Source organism: Heliangelus exortis, chromosome 5 (genome assembly GCF_036169615.1).
Source record: "Heliangelus exortis chromosome 5, bHelExo1.hap1, whole genome shotgun sequence".
In the NCBI taxonomy this organism is placed as follows: domain Eukaryota; kingdom Metazoa; phylum Chordata; class Aves; order Apodiformes; family Trochilidae; genus Heliangelus; species Heliangelus exortis.
In genome coordinates, this window is record NC_092426.1 from 39628149 (window position 1) to 39647495 (window position 19347).

Here is a 19347-nt window from a genome sequence, read left to right on the forward strand (position 1 = left end):
GGAATACCAGTCTAGTCCTGTGTCTACAGTGGACCCTTCCTGGGTGGATGGGTTGCATTTTAAACTGGATCTACCATGGCTGCTGCAGTTACAAACAGTTTATCTCAGTTCTCACCCTGCTGTAAGTGTGGTTGTATATCAGGGATTTAGGGGAGTGCTGCAATTAAGTCCTTGCCTGTTTTCCAACACTGAGCACACTGGTGGTAGCTCTGTGAACTTGTTTAAGAAGAGGAGTAGAGTTCAGTGTGAAATTGATTTTAATAATGAAAAGGAAATGTATTGGAACAATTACAGAAAGTCATTCACAGTCTAAATGGCTAAATCATCATAGAAAGCTTTCCTCTGTGTTTGTGTGTACAAAAGTTGCTGCCTTTAAAAATAACAGGTCTGGTCCTCCTAGATGCACTTCTTATTACCTCTTTCTTGTTCCAGTTCTCACAGGCAGTAGCTCTGTCTTTAGGGCTGTCTTGATGTGCAGGAGGCCTAGATTGTATCTTCAGAGGACAAAAAGGTAAGGAAGATGCTGAGAACAGCAAGCTGCTTCTGCTGATTTAGAGTTCCCATGGGGAAAAGTCCCCACAGTGCTCCACAGGGGAAGAAAAGAAACTCTGTGGAACATAAGAGTTGGCTTCTGTCGCCAAGAGGGGAAGGGAACTGCACCAGAAAGGGAAATAAAAGCAGGAAGTGAATGTGCAGCATCACCATGTGAAGAGCCTGTGCTTCTGGTGCCTGTTGCAGCCTCTCATTTTCTGCCAGAAGCTAAAAGGCAGGTGGTGAGCATGAAGCTTCCTGCAGCAGCTGCAGTGCACACAAGAGAGACCAGCCTGGAGAATCACATTTTGGACAAAGTGCCAAATGAAAGGATCCACCATCACCTGCAAACTCCAATCATTAATGGCCTTTTTGTTTTGTTTGGTGGTTGTCCATCCAATAGGGAGGATAATAAGTAGGAAACTTGGCATTTAATCTGTTCTTAGGTAAATGGCTCTGCTGCATCTCAATTAGAGCATAAAAACATTCTGCTAGTAAAGCAAATTCCTTGGGCTTGTAGCTGAAATCTGGACTGCCTGCAGTACTGGATATTCCCTGCAATGGGTGCTTGAAGTTCAGAGGTGGGGTGGACAAAGGCTGAATCTTTTATACAGGGCCCAAGCTTCTTATCTGTGGGAAATCTCCTTTCTAGAGCCAACACTACACAAGTGGGTTTGCTATGGTCACAGGAATTCATCTCTCTGATGGAACTCTCAGAGCTTCTTTGGATCATACATAACCTACTCAGGGCTGAATCTGAGAAACTACTGCCACGTTTTCAATCTTGCCCTGATTCCAGCCCAGTTCTCTTGAACCATAGGAGGGTAAAAAAGACCAGTTGCCAGGAGCAACCTTAAGAAACACTTTTCACTGTCTTCCATCATCTGCAGCAGTTCCCTCTGCGTGGAGTCTTGTTGCATTGTTGCTGCACTGGGCTCTCTGCCCCAAACCCAGCCTTCCCACCATCAGCCTAATGGCCTGAGAGAAAAACCCTCAGAGCAGGTTGACCCTGAAGAAAAGTGCAGCTGCTGACTGTATTTGATGTGGCAGCTGCTGGAGGCCCAAGCCCTCTGTCTCAGTGATGGTGAGTGGTAACATTTACAGTTGCAGAAAGGAGGAAAAGTTGACCAGCTCCAACTGGCCACGGAGAGAATCCCAGACTGGGTAAGGTGTGTGAGGACTGAGGGCACCCCAGTATACTGGCTTCAGAGTTACAGTGTCATTTCCATTAAGAGTAGCTCAGTCCTTTCTCTCTGGGCTGTCACCTTTAGAACGCATCCATAAATCAAATCCAGCTTCATTCTGGGAAGCAACAGTCATAGCAGGAGAATGCACAGCAGCTGAAGATGCCCAATTATCCTCGGGGGCAACACTGCTCCCTTCCTACTGCCTGGGAAGGAGTTGCAGCAACTGTCAGGCTTGCTCTTCACCCTCAATGGAAACGTGCCTGTAGCCAGGGGGCTGAGACTGTATGCGAAAGAGTACAGTCAAGAGGAGGATTATAAGGAGGAGGAGAATAGATCCACAGACAGCCAGACCCACAAACAGCTCTGCAAGGAAGAAAAGAAGTGCTGAACATGGTATCATTTATGGTATTTTCCCTTCTGCCATGCTCTGGTCCAGCCTGGGCTCACCTGTGTCATGCATGGTGCTTGCTACCTGGCATTCCTGCTCCCAGTCCTGGGGGACAACGGGATCTGTGAGTTCCAAGAATCTTTGCAGTGGGCATTTATGCTGACAGCCAGGGATTGTCAGTGGGAAGGGTTCTTTCCCACTCTCGTTCCGGAAGAACATCTCCACAGAGAAGTTACTGAAAACAAAAAACACAGCTAGATGGGTTTTTTTTTTTTTGTCTCCCTCCAGCTCAAGTTCTCCTTTCGTATTAACTCTGTGTGCCCACACTTTCCTTTATTCTCCTGATAGTTTTACTCCTAAGTGCTTGTCCCTAGGAGCAAGATTGCAGTGCCCCAGGGTGGAGCCTAACCTAGGAGGTGAAATCACAGCAGTCACCTTTACTGCAGCCCTCACCTGTCATCCTCTTGGTACAGCTCAAACAAATGGCACGAGGCATAGGGTGCTTGAATCTTGTTGTAGACACCAAGAGCCATCTGCAGTGCCACAAGTGTGGTATCATGCTGAGAAAGAGGAGGAAAAAACCGTTTCAGTCACCCCTGTGGTGACACAACACAGCTCAGATTATACCAGTAATGGGCAGCAGGATGCTGAGGGGATGTCACCTTTGTAAGTTCCATCTGGAAGAAAGCAGAGGAACTGTACTGCTGGAATGGTGATTGTGGTGCTGGCAGAGCAGGGGAGGAAGTGAAATGCAGCCATCTATATCCTGCATTGTTCTTTAAGAATTAATCTCCAGGGAGCAATTTGGGAGAGATGTTTGACTTTCTAGTCAGTAGGGCTGCTGGAAAGGGGACTTGATTTACACTGCTGAAACCCCACATCTGAGTAGCATCAGCTCATCTACCCAATAACTACAGCAGTGGTTCCCCCAAGCTCTGCCAGGCTCATCAACAAGCCTGAGCTGAAGGAAACAAAGCACAGGTTGGGAATTTTCCTCAGGGGCCCCAGAGGAATAATGCCAGGTCCTGCACTTCCCACCCAGCCAGACACAGAAAATACATGTCCTGATCACTTTATGAGCTGTAGGGAGGCCAGGAAGGGTTAAAACTATCACCAAGCCCAAATGCCCTGTGTGGAGGAGGTAGATAAAAGGTCTCCCAGCTCAGACTTACCGCTGAATAGGCAAGGAGTTTCAGGTTCTGGTGGGCAGAAACATTAGCTGCTTTGGTTAGGTTTTTTCTTATGTGACCTAGCAGGACCCCTGAGGAAAGGAACAGCTGGTAAGAGGCAAAAAACAGACAGAGCAGCACGAAGCTTCCTTCCTGGGGTACTCACCACCTTGCAGACGAGCCTTTTCTACATGATTGTGGATCCCAAACAGAAACTCAAACCCAAAGTCTTTAAGTATCTTCAACTGAGACATGACATCTGGTGTCACCCACACAGGCAAATCCATTTCGTGTGCTTGCTAGAAAGAGAAACAAAAGTTATGTATCTGCAGGTAGCTTGTATTACAAATTAGAGAATGGAAATCAGGGAGCCTGGAGTCCAGCTGCTGATTTCCTCTGTTATTTTAAATATGCCCCATTTCTGGTTATGCTTCTGTCCTGACACTGCTGTGCTGCATACAAAGAATATACATGGGATTTAATGTTATAGAAACTAATAATGGTAAGCATAAAGATTAAAATCTAGAAGCTACATTTCTGCACAAGGACAACTGGAGTGCAGTGTTAGGTCTTAACATGGATACAAGAATCTTGGGGTTCCTCCAAGCAGATGGCATGCAGACAAAAAAAAACCCAAAACAAACCCAAACCCAAACAAACAAAACAAAACAAAGATTTAACAACCCCAAAAAAAGAGTAAGTGAGAGAGCACACACAAACTCCATGTTTCTGGTGTACCTGCAGCACAATTTCATTGCAGGTGCTGAGGGCCACTGAAGGATGCTGGAGAAAGCTGTCAATTGCTCTGCAGATATAATACTGAGATGCACCACTGACAAAGCCCAGTAGTCAAATCCAGAATAAACAGAACTGGGAACCAAGAGAACAATTGCTTTGCAGCCAACCCATAACAAGAAAGGATTAGTTATACTGGCAGAAAAACCACAGTTGTGGTTCCTGGCACTACTCAGAGCAATTTTCTATGCCACATCCCACTAAACTGCCAGAAGATGAGGCTGAATTTCCTTAAGGGTCTGTTCTGTCCAAGCAGTTATAAGAAATTCCCATCAGCAACTTAGATATTTAGTTAGCTTTTCATTAATTTACAAATAAAAGAAGCTGCAGAGTTCAGCTATTTCTTGGACTTTATTTTCTCCATCCAGATGGCAGAATGAATCTAGTGGCTCTGGCAAGAAAAACAACCCTTCTCTTCAGAGCACTGTTTATAAAAATAAGAAAAAAGGGAGGAAGCCCAAAGCAGCTGGAAGAACCAATTAGCTTAGGGGAATAGTTTTGAGAATAAAACTCCCCTTCTTCAAAACTTTCTGGTTTCCTTTTGGGACAGTGGGCTATTCGTCCATTCTTAGGGACTACAGTGGTTGTCTGCTGGCCTGAGCCCCATTTGCAAGCTCATTAAGTGAGTCTTGAAGATTTGAAATTCTTCATATGACCAAAGGATTTTTTGTTACCAACAGAAATTGCTTCACTGTGGTTGTTTCAAGACTGAAGATAAGGTCTGCAATACAAAGGGCATAGTGCAAAGCAGCTCTGGACTGGAATATCCTCAGCTTACAGCAGCTCAAGCTGATACTTTACAAAGCAAATTGCAATTCCATGCAGATTTGTCTTTTAGGTCCCCAAAGCAGTATGTACCCCTGCATACCACTGCCAGCAAGCTAAGTAGCTGTGCACCTCTGTAAAACCAGCATGACATGGTGTCAAAATGCTTGGGCTAATGGCTTCTTCCACAACTGCCTAGTTTGACATGGGAGATCTCTATAATTGACCTCAGCATGCTGTTTATTTATCACAGAATTGAAGAATGCTTTGGGTTGGAAGGGATCTTAAATTTCATCCAGTTCCAACAACACTGTCATGGGCAGGGACACCTCCCACCAGCCCAGGATTCTCAAAGCCCCATCCAACCTGACCTGAGACACTGCCAGGGAGGGGGCAGCTACAGCTTCCCTGGGCAACCTCTTCCAGTGCCTCTTCACCCTCAGAGTGAAGAATTTCTTCCTCATGTCTAAGCTAAATCTCCCTTCTTCCAGTTTGAAACCATTGCCCCTTGTCCTTTCATTCCATGCCCTACAAAAAGTCCCTCCCCAGCTTTTCTGTAGGGCCCCTTCAGATACTGAAGGCTGCTGAACAACCCCAACTCTCTCAGCCTGTCTTCACAGTAGAGGTGCTCCAGCTCTCTGTTTATCCTTGTGCCCCTCCTCTGGACTCACCTCAACAGCTCCTTCCTGTGTTGGAGGCTCCAGACCTGGACACAGTGCCCCAGGTGGGGTCTCACAAGAGCAGAGCAGAGGGAGAATCCCCTCCCTCAACCTCTTGGCCGTGCTGCTTCTGCTGCAGCCCAGGACATGGTTGGCTTTCTGAGCTGCAAGTGGGCCTTGCCTGCTCACATTGAGCTTCTCACCAACCAACACCCCCAAGTCCTTTTCCTCAGAGCTGTTCTCACTCTATTCTGTGCCCAGCCTTGGCAGAGAATCCTGTTCTTGGGATTGCTCTGACCCAGGAGCAGAACCTTGCACTTGGAGTCGTCGTACTTCATCAGGTTGGCACAAGCCCACTTCTCAAGCCTGCCAAGGTCCCTCTGGATGCCCTCCCTCCCCTCCAGCTTGTCAACCACACCACACATCTTGGTGCTGTCAGTGAACTTGTTGAGGGAGCACTCGATTCCACTGTCCATGTCTCTAACAGAGGGACAGTCCCAGTACCAATCCTTGAGAAATGCTGCTCACCACTGGTCTCCAGCTGCTCATCAAGCCATTGATCACTACTCTTTTGAGTGTGACCATCCAGCCAATCCTATATCCACTGAGTTGCTCATCCATTGAATCCCTGTCTTTCCAACTTGGAGACCAGGATGTCGTGCAGGACACTGCTGAATGCTTTGTTATACACAAATAAACTTGTGTGCAGCACTGGTAAGTCTCCCGGATATATGACATTTACTCTAGCATTAGCACAGCTAACCTCATTTCTCACTTTTGTTAAGCCTTCTCAAGATGTGCTTCCAACAAAAATTCACATGATTTTAGTCTGGTACCCCACCCCAGATAATAAAAGGGTAACTCATCTCTCTCACTGGCAAAGGACCTTCTGAGAGGTCAAAAGTCAGATGTAGGTGAACCCCACTTAACCTGGATGAGCACTTTTCTTTTAGGGATGGCATTAGCAGAAGCACAGCAAGAAAAGTGATTGAGGTAAAACCAGAACCAGCAACTGTCCCAATTTAGGCTCCCAACTTAAACCAGAGAGGTCCTGCAGTTTCCAGAGATCTCATTTCCACCTTACTTAACTCTGTCTTCTCCACAGACATCTAAAGATTTCACAGTGCAGTAATTTTCTAGTGACCTTCTCAAGAGATTTAGGCAGGTGGGACTTTTTCTAGCTCAGGCACAGATATATATCTAAGCTACAAAGTGGAGGTTAACAGGATCTAGAAGTAGGTAATGTCTGGCATGTGGCTCTAGTGAGTAGGAACTGGGATGTTCTGAAATGAGAATGTTACTTATAACTGTAGGGTGAGAATGGTGAAAACCTGTTGTATGAGATAATCTTCTACCAATCCAGTGAGCCCTAAAGACTCATGGCTGTAAGATGATGGCCAAACTTACTTCACAGAACAGTGTGTCATACACACTCCAAATGTTCTCCAGGGAGACATCTCGGATCCCAGTCTCATTTGCCACCATCTGCATGAATTGCTGCAGGTATGAGAAAAGAGAAAGGCCTTCAGTTTTTCTAATCTCAGGCTGTCTTACATGCACAGGTATTCCTACCCTTTCCTCAGAGTTCTGATTACACAGAGGTGATAATACTTTAACTACAAGCCCAAGACCACCTTATCTCATGCAAACAGTCACTTACCCAATTCTCTTTGGTTTTATTTATGTATTCTGCTGAGTGCCGTGTTTCGTTTTGTAGCTGTTCATACCGTGGACAGGGGGTCAAAGGAAACTTCAGCAGCTGAGCAGAGACAAGAGCAGGTAGGTCACTGAGAACACTGAAGTGCAGAGTTTGCAGTGAACATGTGCAAACTATAATGAAGCTCTTAATTAACAGGCTGCCATCTACACACTCAAATACTGCCTTCTAACAGCCTCGGGATCGTGTGTGGTGTGCTAAGGTGTTGCACCCAACATGCTGAGTGAACACAGCCCCTGAATTCTCTTCTTGCTCTGAGAGCAGAAGAACCTTTGCAAGGTAGGTCCCAGGAGAAGTTTGAGACAATCTTGAATCGAGACTGAAGCAAAGTGGCAAAATCAGTGTAACACACCATGTGAGCAGCAACTGCATCTCCTTGAGACTAACTTACCCTTTCCTGGGACTCGGGTACTGTGTGCACAGGGATAGGCTGCCAGGAGATGTTAGGGTTGAACATTTGCTGTCCCTCAGGGGGATACAAGCCTGCCAGGTTGGCCTCTGCACTCATCAGCGTCCGGTCACAGTCGGTGCTGCGGACGAAGATCTGCCAGGACAGGAACAGTGCTGTTAGCAGTGCTGCTGGGAATGGCTGGGATCAGGATGGTCGGGAACCTTCCCAGCTGCCCTGCAGCTCCTCACAGACGACCTCAGCTGAAGTGACCAGGCCTGCTTGCTGTCACAACCTGGAGGAAACTGTAATGATGGACACCAAGACAATCTGGTGTGTCACGCCAGAGCAATCTGCTCCCAGTCAGCAGGATGGGCAGATGCTCTGTGTGGAGATGACAGAGACAAAGGAGTATGAGGAGAAGGAAGTCAGAGAAGGGGAAGATGGAAATGCAGATAATGATTGGAAATAGACCTGATTACAGGAAGGGCAATGAAGCTGGTGAAGCAAAAGCCTTATGAGAAGCAAGCAGCTGAAAAAGCTGGTCCAGCCTGGAGAAAAGGAGGCTGAGGGAAGACCTTACTGCTCTCTACAGCCACCTGACAGGAGGCTGTAAGCAAGGTGGGTGTCAGTCTCTTCTCCCAAGTTAACAGGCAATAGAACCAGAGGAAATGGCTTCAAGTTGCACCAGGGGAGGTTTAGATTGGCTATGAGGAAAAATTTCTCCACTGGAAGGTTGTCCAGCATCGGAGGAGGTTGCCCAGGGAAGTGTGACAATCCCTGGAGATGTTTAAAAGACATTTAGTTGTGGTGCTGAGGGACACGGTTCAGTGGTGGACTGGGTAGTGCTAGGCTAGCAGTTGGACTGGATGATCTGAAAGGTCTTTTCCAACCAAAATGATTCTGTGACTCTGTGAAGTGCACTGCAGTTAGAGCAGGGCTGGGGAAAACTGCTTTCAGTTCTTAGTCCTAGAATGACGTTCTGGGCTCATGAAAAAAACCTGGCTTCTCCAAGGCTCTGCTTCTCCATCCGAGAAACAAAGAGTGATCTGACTAACAGGAGAAGAACAAAAGAGGGAGATGGGATTTTATGTGGTCACTGTGGGCTCTTGGGATTAATGGGCCTGGCCTTATCCTTCCAGAGCCAGAAGAAAAGAGAAAAAACAAAAATACTGAAAAGTTCAGAAGGTCAAAGTGGCAAAACTTTAGTATTCTGGTATCTGTGCACTGAAAACTCTTAGGGGTGGACTGGAGAGAAACCAGTGATAAAGCAAGAGGAACACATAGGAAATCATGAAAGAACGTCCTAGAAAACAGCATACTGAATCTGAAAATAAACAAGAATAAAAAGCCAGAAGAATGAAATACAGTGTCAAGATTGGGATTTCTTTTCTAAATGCTAAATGAGGAGAAACATGAGAAAAAGTGCACATCCTCAGTCTGCACAGCATCTCCCCCACAGTGTGCTGCCCACAACTTCACAGGTCAAAAAGAAAAGGAAAAAAAGTTGCCTTTTCTCCAACAATTTTGACCCACTTTTACTTCTTAACTGTGGCTTTAAAAAAACTCACCCTGTACTAATTTGCTTTCATTCTTGGTAAGCTCTGAAGAAACAGAAAGGAAATATTTTCGAAGATAAGGATCTAATTCTGGAGTTTCATAAAAAACAATTAAGCCCTGAGCATACATGCTTTCTTCAGCACCTTCTGCCAGGGCTCCAGCTTGTCGCCGAGTCAGGTGACAGATGGTCACACGGTGTCACCCAGAGGCACTGCTTCTCACAAGAGGAAGGTTGCTCAACTTGAGCAGGGGTTTCAGGCTTGGTTAGCAGAACAGCTTTTGTTTGCATAGTCCTTGGTTTGTTTTTCCTCCCCGAGTAGGAGAGGGGAAAACAGCATCAGGTAGGAAAAGCTTTTCAGCAGTGAAATAGGCTTGGAAAGGAGCTTGTGAGGCAGCTTCAAGGATCTGTGATTGAACTGCTGCTCAGAGTTGTGTTGATGAAGCAAATGTCAAAGCAGGGATGGCACCTGAGCTGTGGTAAGCTGGGTATTTAACAGGGATCATAAAAAGGGGGGAAACAAAGACAGAAAATGGCATGGGGGACTCTGCCGAATCCAGCCCAAAGTGAGCTCAGATAAAATAAGTGAACCAAGGCAGAGGCAGCAGTGGGATGAGGGGGTCTGTCTGAGCCAGGTGACAGCACTCCCCACACCTCAGGGTGACACTTGCTGATATTCCACCTGACTCAAACCTGTCTGGTCAGCAGGAGGGGTACTGGGCAGAGCTCTCTACTTCCTTTTTCTGCTCTTTCGGGTTTTCCCCTGTGCTTCGCCTGCGGTTCCACGGGAGCGCTGCAACATTTTATAAACTAAAACCACCAAATTCTCGAGAGCTATTATAAAGCTGACAGCGTTGGCAGGAGAGAGAGAAATTAATAGCTTCAGGGGACTGAAGCTGTCGATACAGCTGGAAACAAGTGCGAGGGTCTCTGTTCCCGTGTGGTTGGACCTGAGGAGCCCTGGGGAGGGGCAGGTCCAGGTCCAGGTCCCGGTCCAGCCAGAGCTGCTGCGTTCTCGCTCGCTGGTGGGGCACTAAAGTCCCGAACGAGTCCCAGTTCCTATGGCGTCGGGGCAGGCGGCCTGAGCAGCCCGACAGCGCTGCCGTGGGTCGGACCGGACCGGACCGGACCGCCCCGCAGCGATCCCCAGCCCTTCCGCTCCGGACCGGCAGCCCCTGCAGCGAGCAAGGGATTGAAACACAAACACTCAAAGAGATGAGACCCGGCGCTTCCCCGCCCGCAGACGAAGCCGCGGAGAGCGCCGGTTCCGCGCCCCGAACCGCCCGGTACCGGCGCGACGGCACTGACCTCCTGCCGTCGGTACGTGTCGCTGAGGAAGCCGCGGTACCGTCGCCTCAGGGCCTGGCCCAGCTCCCACTGCTGCCGCATCCCCACCTGCAACGGCACCGGGGATCACGGACGGTACCGGGGTGACCGAGGGCGTCGGCCCCGCCCGCCGCGGTCCCGCACGCACCTGCGTGAGCTGCCCGAAGCCCTGGGGCCAGGAGCTCTCCTGGAAGGGGTCCCGCGGGTAGGCCTTGATGGGCGAGCGGTCTCCGTGCCGGTACACCTGCGGGCGGCACCGCGTCACACCGGACCGGCACCGCGGACCGGACCGGCCGAACTGCTGCCTGCCCACCCGCTCCCTTTCCCCCCCCCCCCTCACCAGCGTCACGAAGCGAAGGCTGCGGGGCCGGGAGGGCGGCGGCTGCAGACAGAACGCCAGGAGGAGCAGGACCCAACCTCCCGAACCGCAGCCCGCCGGACCGCCCGCCATCGCGCTTCCCTCCCCCCCGCCGCTGCCGCCGCCGCTGGGCGGAACCGAACCGTTGCCGGCCGCAGGCTCGCACGGACACAGTTTTCCTGTGCACACCGGAACCACCGCGGACGATCCCGGGAGCAGCAGCGCCTCACGGGCCCCGCTCCCCGTGCGCCTGCGCGAACGGGCGGGGCGGCCCCGGTGGCTTCACGGGATGCGGGACACGCCCCGCACCCTCCAACCCCCGCCCCAGCGGGGTCGGGCGAAGCCGAGCGGGCCTGGGGAACGGGCCGGGCCGCAGGCGGGGCTGTTCCCGCCTCCTGAGGGGCGGAGGCGGAGCCTGGCGGCGGGACGGCCCGCTCAGCCCGGCCGCCGGCTGCGGGAGCGACTCGGGCCCGTGGAGGTGCCGCGTACGGGCCGGGTCGGGCCCGCTGGGGTGACAGCGGCCTCCCCCCCACTGCCGCTACGCTTCATCCCTCAGGGCCGCCATCACGTAGGTGCGGGGCGGTGGGTGGGGAGCGGGCGGGAAGGCGAGGGCTGGGTTGCGATGCGGCGGTACCGCGGACCCCCTGTCTGCGGGGGAAGTACCGGGGGTGTTCCGGCGCCAAGTGTGAGAGCTGAGGTGAAGCCTGAGCGGGCGGAGAGAGGGAAGCGGCGCTGGGGCGGCTGTCCCGGCGTCGCGGGTCGGTAAGCGCCTCATCCCCGGGAGGCGGCCTGAGGCGGAGCAGAGACCCGGGGCGGGCGCGTTGGCCCGGGGCCGGCTCGGTCCTTCCCGAGCCGGGTGGAATCGAGACGAATGCCCGAGGACAGGCGGCTGCCGGGTGAGCAGAGGGGAAAATCGTAGGCGCGGAAGCGAATTCTGGATATTGAGAGCTCTCCTGCAGCTTCCGGCGCTCAGGGGCGGGCGGTGGTTACCTGGGGTGCTCCGTTTTCCCTTTTTTTTTTTAAGGAAAGAAGGGAACGCGCCCCGGGCTCCGGGAAGCCGAGTTGGTCCCCAAAATCATCCTGTTTGTACGTGTTTATTTGCTTAAAACTTGAGGTGCTTTCGCAGCCCCGGGAAGCTGCGCGGGAAGGGTGCTGAACTATTCCCGGAACGGAGGAGCTGTGTCAGTGCGGGCTCGGCTTGACCCGCACGGTTCGGCTGGACGGGACTGCGGGTTTGATGCGGCGAACTCCTCCCGGTGCGGCTCCGGGAAAGCGTGAAGCGGCGGTGTTTGTGCCGGTGCTGTGGTTTCTGGGGGGGGGCAGGTTGCTTGCGGGTGGAGGCTGCGGGGTTCGGTGCTGTTGTTCTGCCGGGTTTCGGTCCCTTCCGCCGGGCGGAGGCGGTGGCATCACAGCCTGGGACGGGAGCCTGAATCCCTCCGTGGCCGCCGTTTCGTTGCCCTGTAATTAACAGGCGGGGTTAACTAACTGTGCTCGGGGGGGGGGGGGGGGGCGGTCGCACCGGGGGGCGGGGCTGGCGGTGCCCGCACGTGACCGGGACCGCGCGTTACATCACGGCAGCTCCGCCGCGGTGACCCGACGGTACCAGCACCGGGCCGGGACCAGCACCGGGCCGGGCCGCCCCTCCCACCGGCGGCTCGGGCACCTGCGCAACGAGGGGCAGCGGAGCCGCTGCTGCTGCGCATCGCCGAGGAACCGCGGGCCGCGCCGGTAACTTTCCTCCCGGGCTCTGGCGGCGGGGGGCTGCCTCCTCCTCATCCTCTTTCCCTTCCTCCTCCTCCTGCTTTTCGCCGCCCCGCCTGCCCGTGACCCGCGGCGGGGACGCGCTCTCCCGGCCCCGGTTCCCCGACCCCTCGGCCTGCACCGTCCCGAGCCGTGGCAGCGCTTCCTGCGATCCGGTGCTCGTGTTGGTGCTGCCGGTCCAGTCCCGGCCCGGCCCGCCCAGGCGTCCCCGCAGCCGCCCGGGGTGAGCAGGAGCCGGGTGCTGCCGGTCGGGCAGCGCTTTGCAGGCCGGGCTGGTCCGGGCTGCGCAGTCGCGGGTTTGCGGAGCTTCCCCCCGCTCCGGAGTGGGCAGGACGGACCTAGAGAGTTTAGGGAGCCTGGGAAGCGTTTCAGGGGGGGTTATCGGTCACTCGTGGTTGGTACCGTGCGTCCAGAGGGGCTGGATCTCTGTTTGCTGCCTCCAAGATGCTGTTAGGTGCAGCATGGGGATGTTTAGTTGCTTTGTGGCAACTTGTTAGCTTCCCTTTTCCTTCTCAGCTCTGTGTTTTCTCTGTCTCATTCACCTGTTGCATCCTGTGAGCCCAGATGGGATGCAGACTTCCCTGCACAGCTGTCAGCTTGTGTGCTGTGAAAAGGTAACTGCTCACACGGGTGGTGACTTCATGGTGCTATTGCACTGCTGCTCCTTGTGCTAAGGGCCACTGGTCTGTCACAACAGGTATTTCATCATGGGACAGAAACAAACTCTGGATCATTGGTGAAAGAGAAATGTTTCGGCTCCTGAAATGTCACCCCCTTGCTTTTTTCCTGGAGGCACAGCTGGGCCCTTCACTGCAAGGCTTTTTTGAGGGAGTTTCCAACACTTTTCTGACCAACCATTTGGATTGCTTCGTGTCAGATGGTTTCTGCCTGTGACTGCAGGTTATGTTTGTCTGTAGGGAAGAGTCCTCTCAGCTCTGCTGTGTGTTCTAAAGGCCATGGCATATCTTCTGTTCCTCAGGTGTTGGGGAGAAAGGTTATAGTTGACAGAATTAAAAAGAAAAGCTATTTTTACTACTTCTAGTGAGTGGTGAGCTTGGTCTGTGGAATAAGCCTCCTCATCAAGACATAACCCTCTTGCTGAAGTAGAAACAAACAAAAGTCCTGTCTTCTAGTTAGGAAAGCAAATGCAGTTTGAAAGTTTCAGCCAGGTGTTGCAGAGCTCAGCATTTCTTTCCTCTGGGCTGTGCAAAGAGGATGTTGGATGAGGTGCATGCACTGTGCCAGGACCAGATGGAGTTTGGCCTTGCTGCACTTCTCTGTTATCACACCTGCTGCACATTTGCCAGAAGGTTGCTGCCACAGGACTTGCTAGGGCAAGCTGACCCTGGCTTCCTGGGGCAACTCCTCTTTAAAATCTAGCACTGAGTTCAGTGATGCTTCTTTCTCATGTCCATGCATCCCTCTTCATACAGGAGGGCCAGCTTTTGCAGGAGGAAAGCAGGGGTGAAAATAATTAACAACCTCTCCCCCCTCAAGCCCCCCGGATGAAAGTGGGGAGGGAATAAACTCAGCCTCAGGTTGGAGAGAAGTTATTGCAGAGCTGCTCAGGAGTTTGGTAACTGCTGGGGAAAGCCTGCAGCTACTTGTGAAGGGAAGCAAGAAGTACTATAGCAGGGGCTATATACATAAATTATATATAAATCTAAATTTATCTAAATCTTATTATATATAAATCCAAAAAAAACCAAAACAAAAAACAAAACCAAAAAAACGGGAAACTTCAGCACAGAATTAGTGCATGCTGGCTGTGTGCCTTGGGTTAGTGTCCTCAGTTGTTTCCAGTTACTGGTGCTGCAGCACTCTGTGCCTTGTCAGCATGTTTCTTTCACCAGCTGGCTCTGCAGTGGGAAGGCAGACAGAGGCTGTGCAGAGGAACAGGCATGCAGCCCTACAAGTAGGGAGTGTGAGTTTGGTGCCTTATCCTGATCACACCTGCAGGGAGAGTTGTGTTTCCAGTACCTTAAAGTGCATTTGACTGGTGTGACTTTTTTTCCAAGAAAGATGCTTTTTCTAGGATCACAACTCAAAGCACTCCTGTGGTAAACAGGGCAATTTTTCTGCTGTTCTTAAATGTTTGATCCAGTGGTGATGATCTCAGACCTCAAAATCATGTCTCTTACAGTCAGATCTGTCCTGTGATTGTGTGGCTATTGACAGTGATAGTTCTATGGTTTGAATTTAAGGTCTTCTAACTGTTTTTCAGAAGCCATGTTTCCATCTGCCCAAGAAGGAGTTAGAATATCGTGTGCTTTGTCCTGAGTGTATTCTGTGTCCAGTTCTGGGCCCCTCAGTTTAGGAAGGATATCAAGGTCCTGGAGCAGGTCCAAAGGAGGCAACTGGGCTGTTGAAGGCACTTGAGCACAGATCCTATGAGGAGAGGCTGAGGGAGCTGGGGGTGTTGAGGCTGGAGAAGAGGAGGCTCAGGGGAGACCTCATCACTCTCTACAACTCCCTGAAAGGAGGTTGGAGCCAGGGGGGGGTTGGGCTCTTTTCCCAGGCAACTCTCAGCAAGACAAGAGGGCACAAGAGGTCTCAAGTTGTGCCAGGGGAGGTTTAGGTTGGACATTAGAAAGAATTTCTTTAGGGAGAGGGTGATCAGACATTGGAATGGGCTGCCCAGGGAAGGGGTGGATTCTCCATCCCTGGAGATATTTCAAAAGAGCCTGGATGTGGCACTCAGTGCCATGGGCTGGGAACCACGGGGGGAGTGGATCAAGGGTTGGACTTGATGATCTCTGAGGTCCCTTCCAACCCAGCCCGTTCTATGATTCTATGATTCTATTCAAGGATGATTCTGCTTTCTGCTTTGGAGGCAACTGCTGTGAAAGTCTTGTTACAGATGTGTGGGTCTTTGCCTATTAGATAGGGAAGCTCATCAGATTGTCTCTGTCTTTCCCCCCACCCCCAAAGTAATAAGGTTGACAGACCTGAATATCTTGAAGAAAAATAGATGTTTCAGAACAGAGGTGAAATCTGTCAGTTTTCACCCCTCCCAGGGGCTGGGAGGTTGAACTAGGTGATCCTTAAGGTCCTTTCCATCCCAGTCCATTCTATTATTCAAAGATATGTCAGAAATATCTTGTTTCTTCATTTCTTCTTGTTTGCAGTAGGACATATTACTTTGTTTTCCTCACAAACTAATAATTTAGGAAGGCAGAATCACATTCTCTTGACTATGGAAACTGTCTTGGTGGTAAGGAGCTTCATCTAAGGAGAGGATTCAAGGGAATGCTTTCTGGTGACAGGTTTGAGTCTGCACTGAGGCTGCCAACAGGTTGAACTTGGTCATTAGGTCATAAGGCTGATAATACACCAATACAACATTTAACTTTGCTGTTTTGTTGCTGTTGCTGCAGCTCAAAGCTGTATTGCAGTCAGTTTGGGTTTGAGATGTGTATAATATTGTTAAATTAGATGAGACTATCAGTGTTCTGGGAGGTGTTAAAGATTTCTCTATTAGAAGTGGCATGATGGTTTAGTGTAGTGTTCATGTGTGGTTTTTGTTCTGTGACAATGTACCTTTTTTTTTTTTTTTTTCAGTTTTTGTAGCATAGACAAGTTCCTTTCTTGTGTCCACTATAAAGGAGACACCCCTGGAGCCAGGGGTGGCAGCTTGGGCTTTTAGATCTGGAGATCTCAAAACCAGCTTTCTTGTAAAGCAGAATTACTTGCTTTATTGAGTCAAAAAGAAAACGTTGAGGTGAGATACTCAATTTCAGTATAATTTCATAAACTGCTTTGAAATATACACTGCCAAGCTTTTAATTATCTTATATGAGGAGGGCAAAGGCTGATTAAAGTAATGCACACATGGAAGGGGAAAAAAAATGTTTGTTTAGTGGTAAGTTGATGAAGAAATTCAGAGAACAATGTTAGAGAACGAGAAATCTGATTCTTTTGTTCTGAACAAACCAAAAGTAGTGTCTGTGGGATTAAGCAGGAGAAGTACCTTGTGGGATGTGAGGACTGAAGCAGTTTAAAAGCCATGCTGCAGAGTCAGGTTGTATTCCTTATCCACAGAAACCTCTCTGGGGTGTAAATGGAAGATGTTAAATGAGTATCAGAGTGGTTGCTAAAGCAGATGAGTGATAAGGGACGAGGTGTCTCCCGACATGTAAGGCTTTCTAGTTTGTTTTAATATTTTTTAAAAATACTGGCAAGTATCCTTGTAACATTCCTTCAGGTGAAGGCATGGAAGCTGTATCATGTCCCCCCCCAGGGAGGCTGTTCCTAGTACAGCTCTGGAACAAACAAGGTTAATGGGTTTAAATCCAGGCTTCCCACTTGCTGGTTTAGATAACCACTGAAGTCCATGATTTAAATTTAGCTCATTTAAGCTTTGTTTTGCATTTAATACTTTCTGAAAAGGAAGATTCATTTTAATAGGTTAGGCTAATCTATTACTGCTGCTTGCTAAATAGGATGATAGAGTCTATCTACCTACACCCATTTATGCTATTGTATGACAATAAGTGTTTACATAAGGAAACTGTCCTTTGTTTTTCCTGGGTGAATAATTTCTTTCCTCACGACTGGTTCAAAACAGCATTTGAATAAAAAGATCAAATTAAAGATTAAGTCCTTTTTCATAATTAGACTGTAATCACCCTGGATACATAAGAGAAAATATGCTTGCTGGAGTGCGTGCTATTAAAACAAATTTAATTTATCAGGGTGGTGTTATCTACACTTGGCAAACTGAGCCAGTTGGTTTTGGTCATCGTGTCCTTCCAGATCTTAGCACAAGTGTAGCTCATCCTCCCTTGTCTTGTTTTTTTGTTTGTTTGTTTTGTGAAGAGATTGGAAAAGAGAAACAGCTCCACCCATTTTATGCTGCCTTGCCCAACTTTGAGTCAACTGAGCTGATTTAAGTGAATTGAAGAAACTAGAATCTTACTGCCCTCTTTTCAGACAGATTTGTTTGGAGTTTCAGTGGATTCTGGTTCTCCTGACTTCGTGACTATAGAGTTTAGGAATTATGCTCTGTTAAGCATTCTTCAGCAACCATGTGCTGCTGGGGTAGGGCGTGTGTTGTTTGTCTACATGACTGTTTTAGGCTTTATCATGAATTGTCATCAACTTAAAAAATAAATTTAGTGAGCATGAGACTGAAAAAATGTGTGTGAAACCCACTTAAAGGAGAAATGTTTGAATTCAAATAGTCTATTGAGGGCCCTTGTGAAGTGAGGGCAGAGAGGGAGACTTCTGCAACAGCTTCATGCTGTATCTCTGTTGTTATGGATAGAAATACAGAAATGTGCCAGCCCCTAAAGGATTCCAGCATGCCATGCCAGGGGGTTTTCCTGGATGTTTTTACACAGTCAGCCTGTCAGACAGGCGTGTGTTGTGGCTGCTTGAGCACCTACCAGCAGGAGCCCAGGAACAGCCTTGGACATTTGCTGGGATGGCACTTGCCTTGACATGCAGGCACACACAGACACACAGTCCCATGGCCAGCCCTCCTTGCCAGCATGCTTTGGCTTGCATGAGATGAATTCTGCTGCCAGGACCAGGCAACTTCACCCAGCTGGGTGCTCTGAGAGTAGAAGCTGTCACCAGCTTCAGATACCGACTTTGTGGTTCTGGTCTTCTGATTGACCACGTCCCAGCCTTGGCTGTTGTCTGTAGGAAAGAAATCATATTCTAGTTCCTGTCAGAGGGCCAGGAAGACATTGATAGGGGGGGTTCTGTGTTTACAGCTGTTGAGGGGTCAGATTCTTGGACATCTGCTGGTCTGGGTTAGGAAGCACTAGGGCTAGGGTTTAAGTTCCATGTTGCATGTGTACAGGCAAAGTTGCACTGCTGGACCTTTAAGGAAGGTGTCAGATTCCCTTCCTTAGCAAAGGAAGAGGGAACTTTGTTGTAAGGAGTGTTTTAAAATGTAAACCATCGATAAACACAGGTTATGTAACATGGCTTCTGTTATCTAGGCATGTCTGAAAGGACTTAACCTTCTGGGTTGTATGGGATTGGAGGAAAATTTTCCCTTGGTCTCTGGAAAACTTGCGAGTTGCTGTTTGCTGTCTTAGAAATAGAACAAAAGCGGAGAAAGCAGAAGCCTTTGCCTGAAGAGCACATGAATTTTCACCCTGTCACCTGCACTTTTGAGTGCATTTTCTATCGGGCTTAAGCAGGCACAGAAAGCTGAAGCAATAAGAGCAAGAAGAGACTGCAGACTTTGTCCTCCCTTCTTTCAGTATCGTCTTGAACTGGTGAGAGTGATCATCTTGAACTTGATCATCTACTCCCTGATACTTGCTCTGGGTGGTGCCTTCAGTGGTGTCCCAGAATCAGTGGGCCACCCCCACCCTTCTCTGCCTTGATACAAGGATCAAAATAAGACATCCATCCACCTGCTGGCTGAGTCCCATTGCCCACTCCCACACACTCCTACACCTGCTCATGTTTTGCAGCACTCCTCTTGGGCTTGCAATTACTTCTGAGAAGGCAGGTGAGAAAAGCTGCCAGGTTGGTGTTTGCTGGCTTGCCTCATGCTGGAGCATCCCTGTGCAGAACCTCTGGCTCCTGGCTTGTCCCTGGGTTGTGGGCCCCAGCTGCTTTCTGCTCCCAGCAAGGTTGTGCTGGAGCTGGGAACGTGGCAGGGTCCTTGCAGCATGTTGTTTGTCACAAACCCTGACAACCTGATGATGGTCATGGTCTTTTGCTTTCTTCTTTTGGAGCTCATGTGCAGACTCTCAGTCAGTTCTGGGCTATGTTATTTGAG

General features: G+C 49.8%; 2 protein-coding genes across 9 annotated transcripts in view; one reads left to right on the top strand and one right to left on the bottom strand.

The window, feature by feature from the left end:
• Positions 1–239: 239 nt before the first annotated feature.
• On the bottom strand, positions 240–11053 carry ACP2 (acid phosphatase 2, lysosomal). Of its 3 annotated transcripts, none has more exons than XM_071744910.1 (11): positions 10824–11053; positions 10632–10727; positions 10466–10552; positions 7603–7755; positions 7155–7253; positions 6902–6991; positions 3442–3574; positions 3279–3367; positions 2560–2666; positions 2166–2341; positions 240–2081 (listed from the first exon to the last, which is right to left on the bottom strand). In XM_071744910.1, the coding sequence occupies exons 1-11, from the start codon at positions 10932–10934 to the stop codon at positions 1945–1947; spliced, it is 1278 nt and encodes a 425-aa protein (XP_071601011.1). In that variant the 5' UTR covers positions 10935–11053; the 3' UTR covers positions 240–1944. The 3 variants fall into 3 exon arrangements, with proteins under 3 accessions (XP_071601011.1, XP_071601013.1, XP_071601012.1); XM_071744912.1 differs by having other exon boundaries at positions 10985–11019; XM_071744911.1 differs by lacking the exon at positions 10466–10552 and having other exon boundaries at positions 10824–10978.
• The window catches only part of NR1H3 (nuclear receptor subfamily 1 group H member 3), a 31985-nt gene continuing 21872 nt past the window's right edge, over positions 9235–19347 (top strand). For 2 of the 6 annotated variants that reach the window (XM_071744917.1, XM_071744919.1), the window contains exons 1-3: positions 11215–11409; positions 16173–16323; positions 18653–18835. The gene's annotated coding sequence lies outside the window, so the exon portion shown is untranslated. Of the gene's footprint in view, positions 9637–11214; positions 11410–12386; positions 12570–16172; positions 16324–18652; positions 18836–19347 lie in introns of those variants that run through there. The other 4 variants (XM_071744916.1, XM_071744921.1, XM_071744913.1 and 1 more) reach the window with 4 other exon arrangements.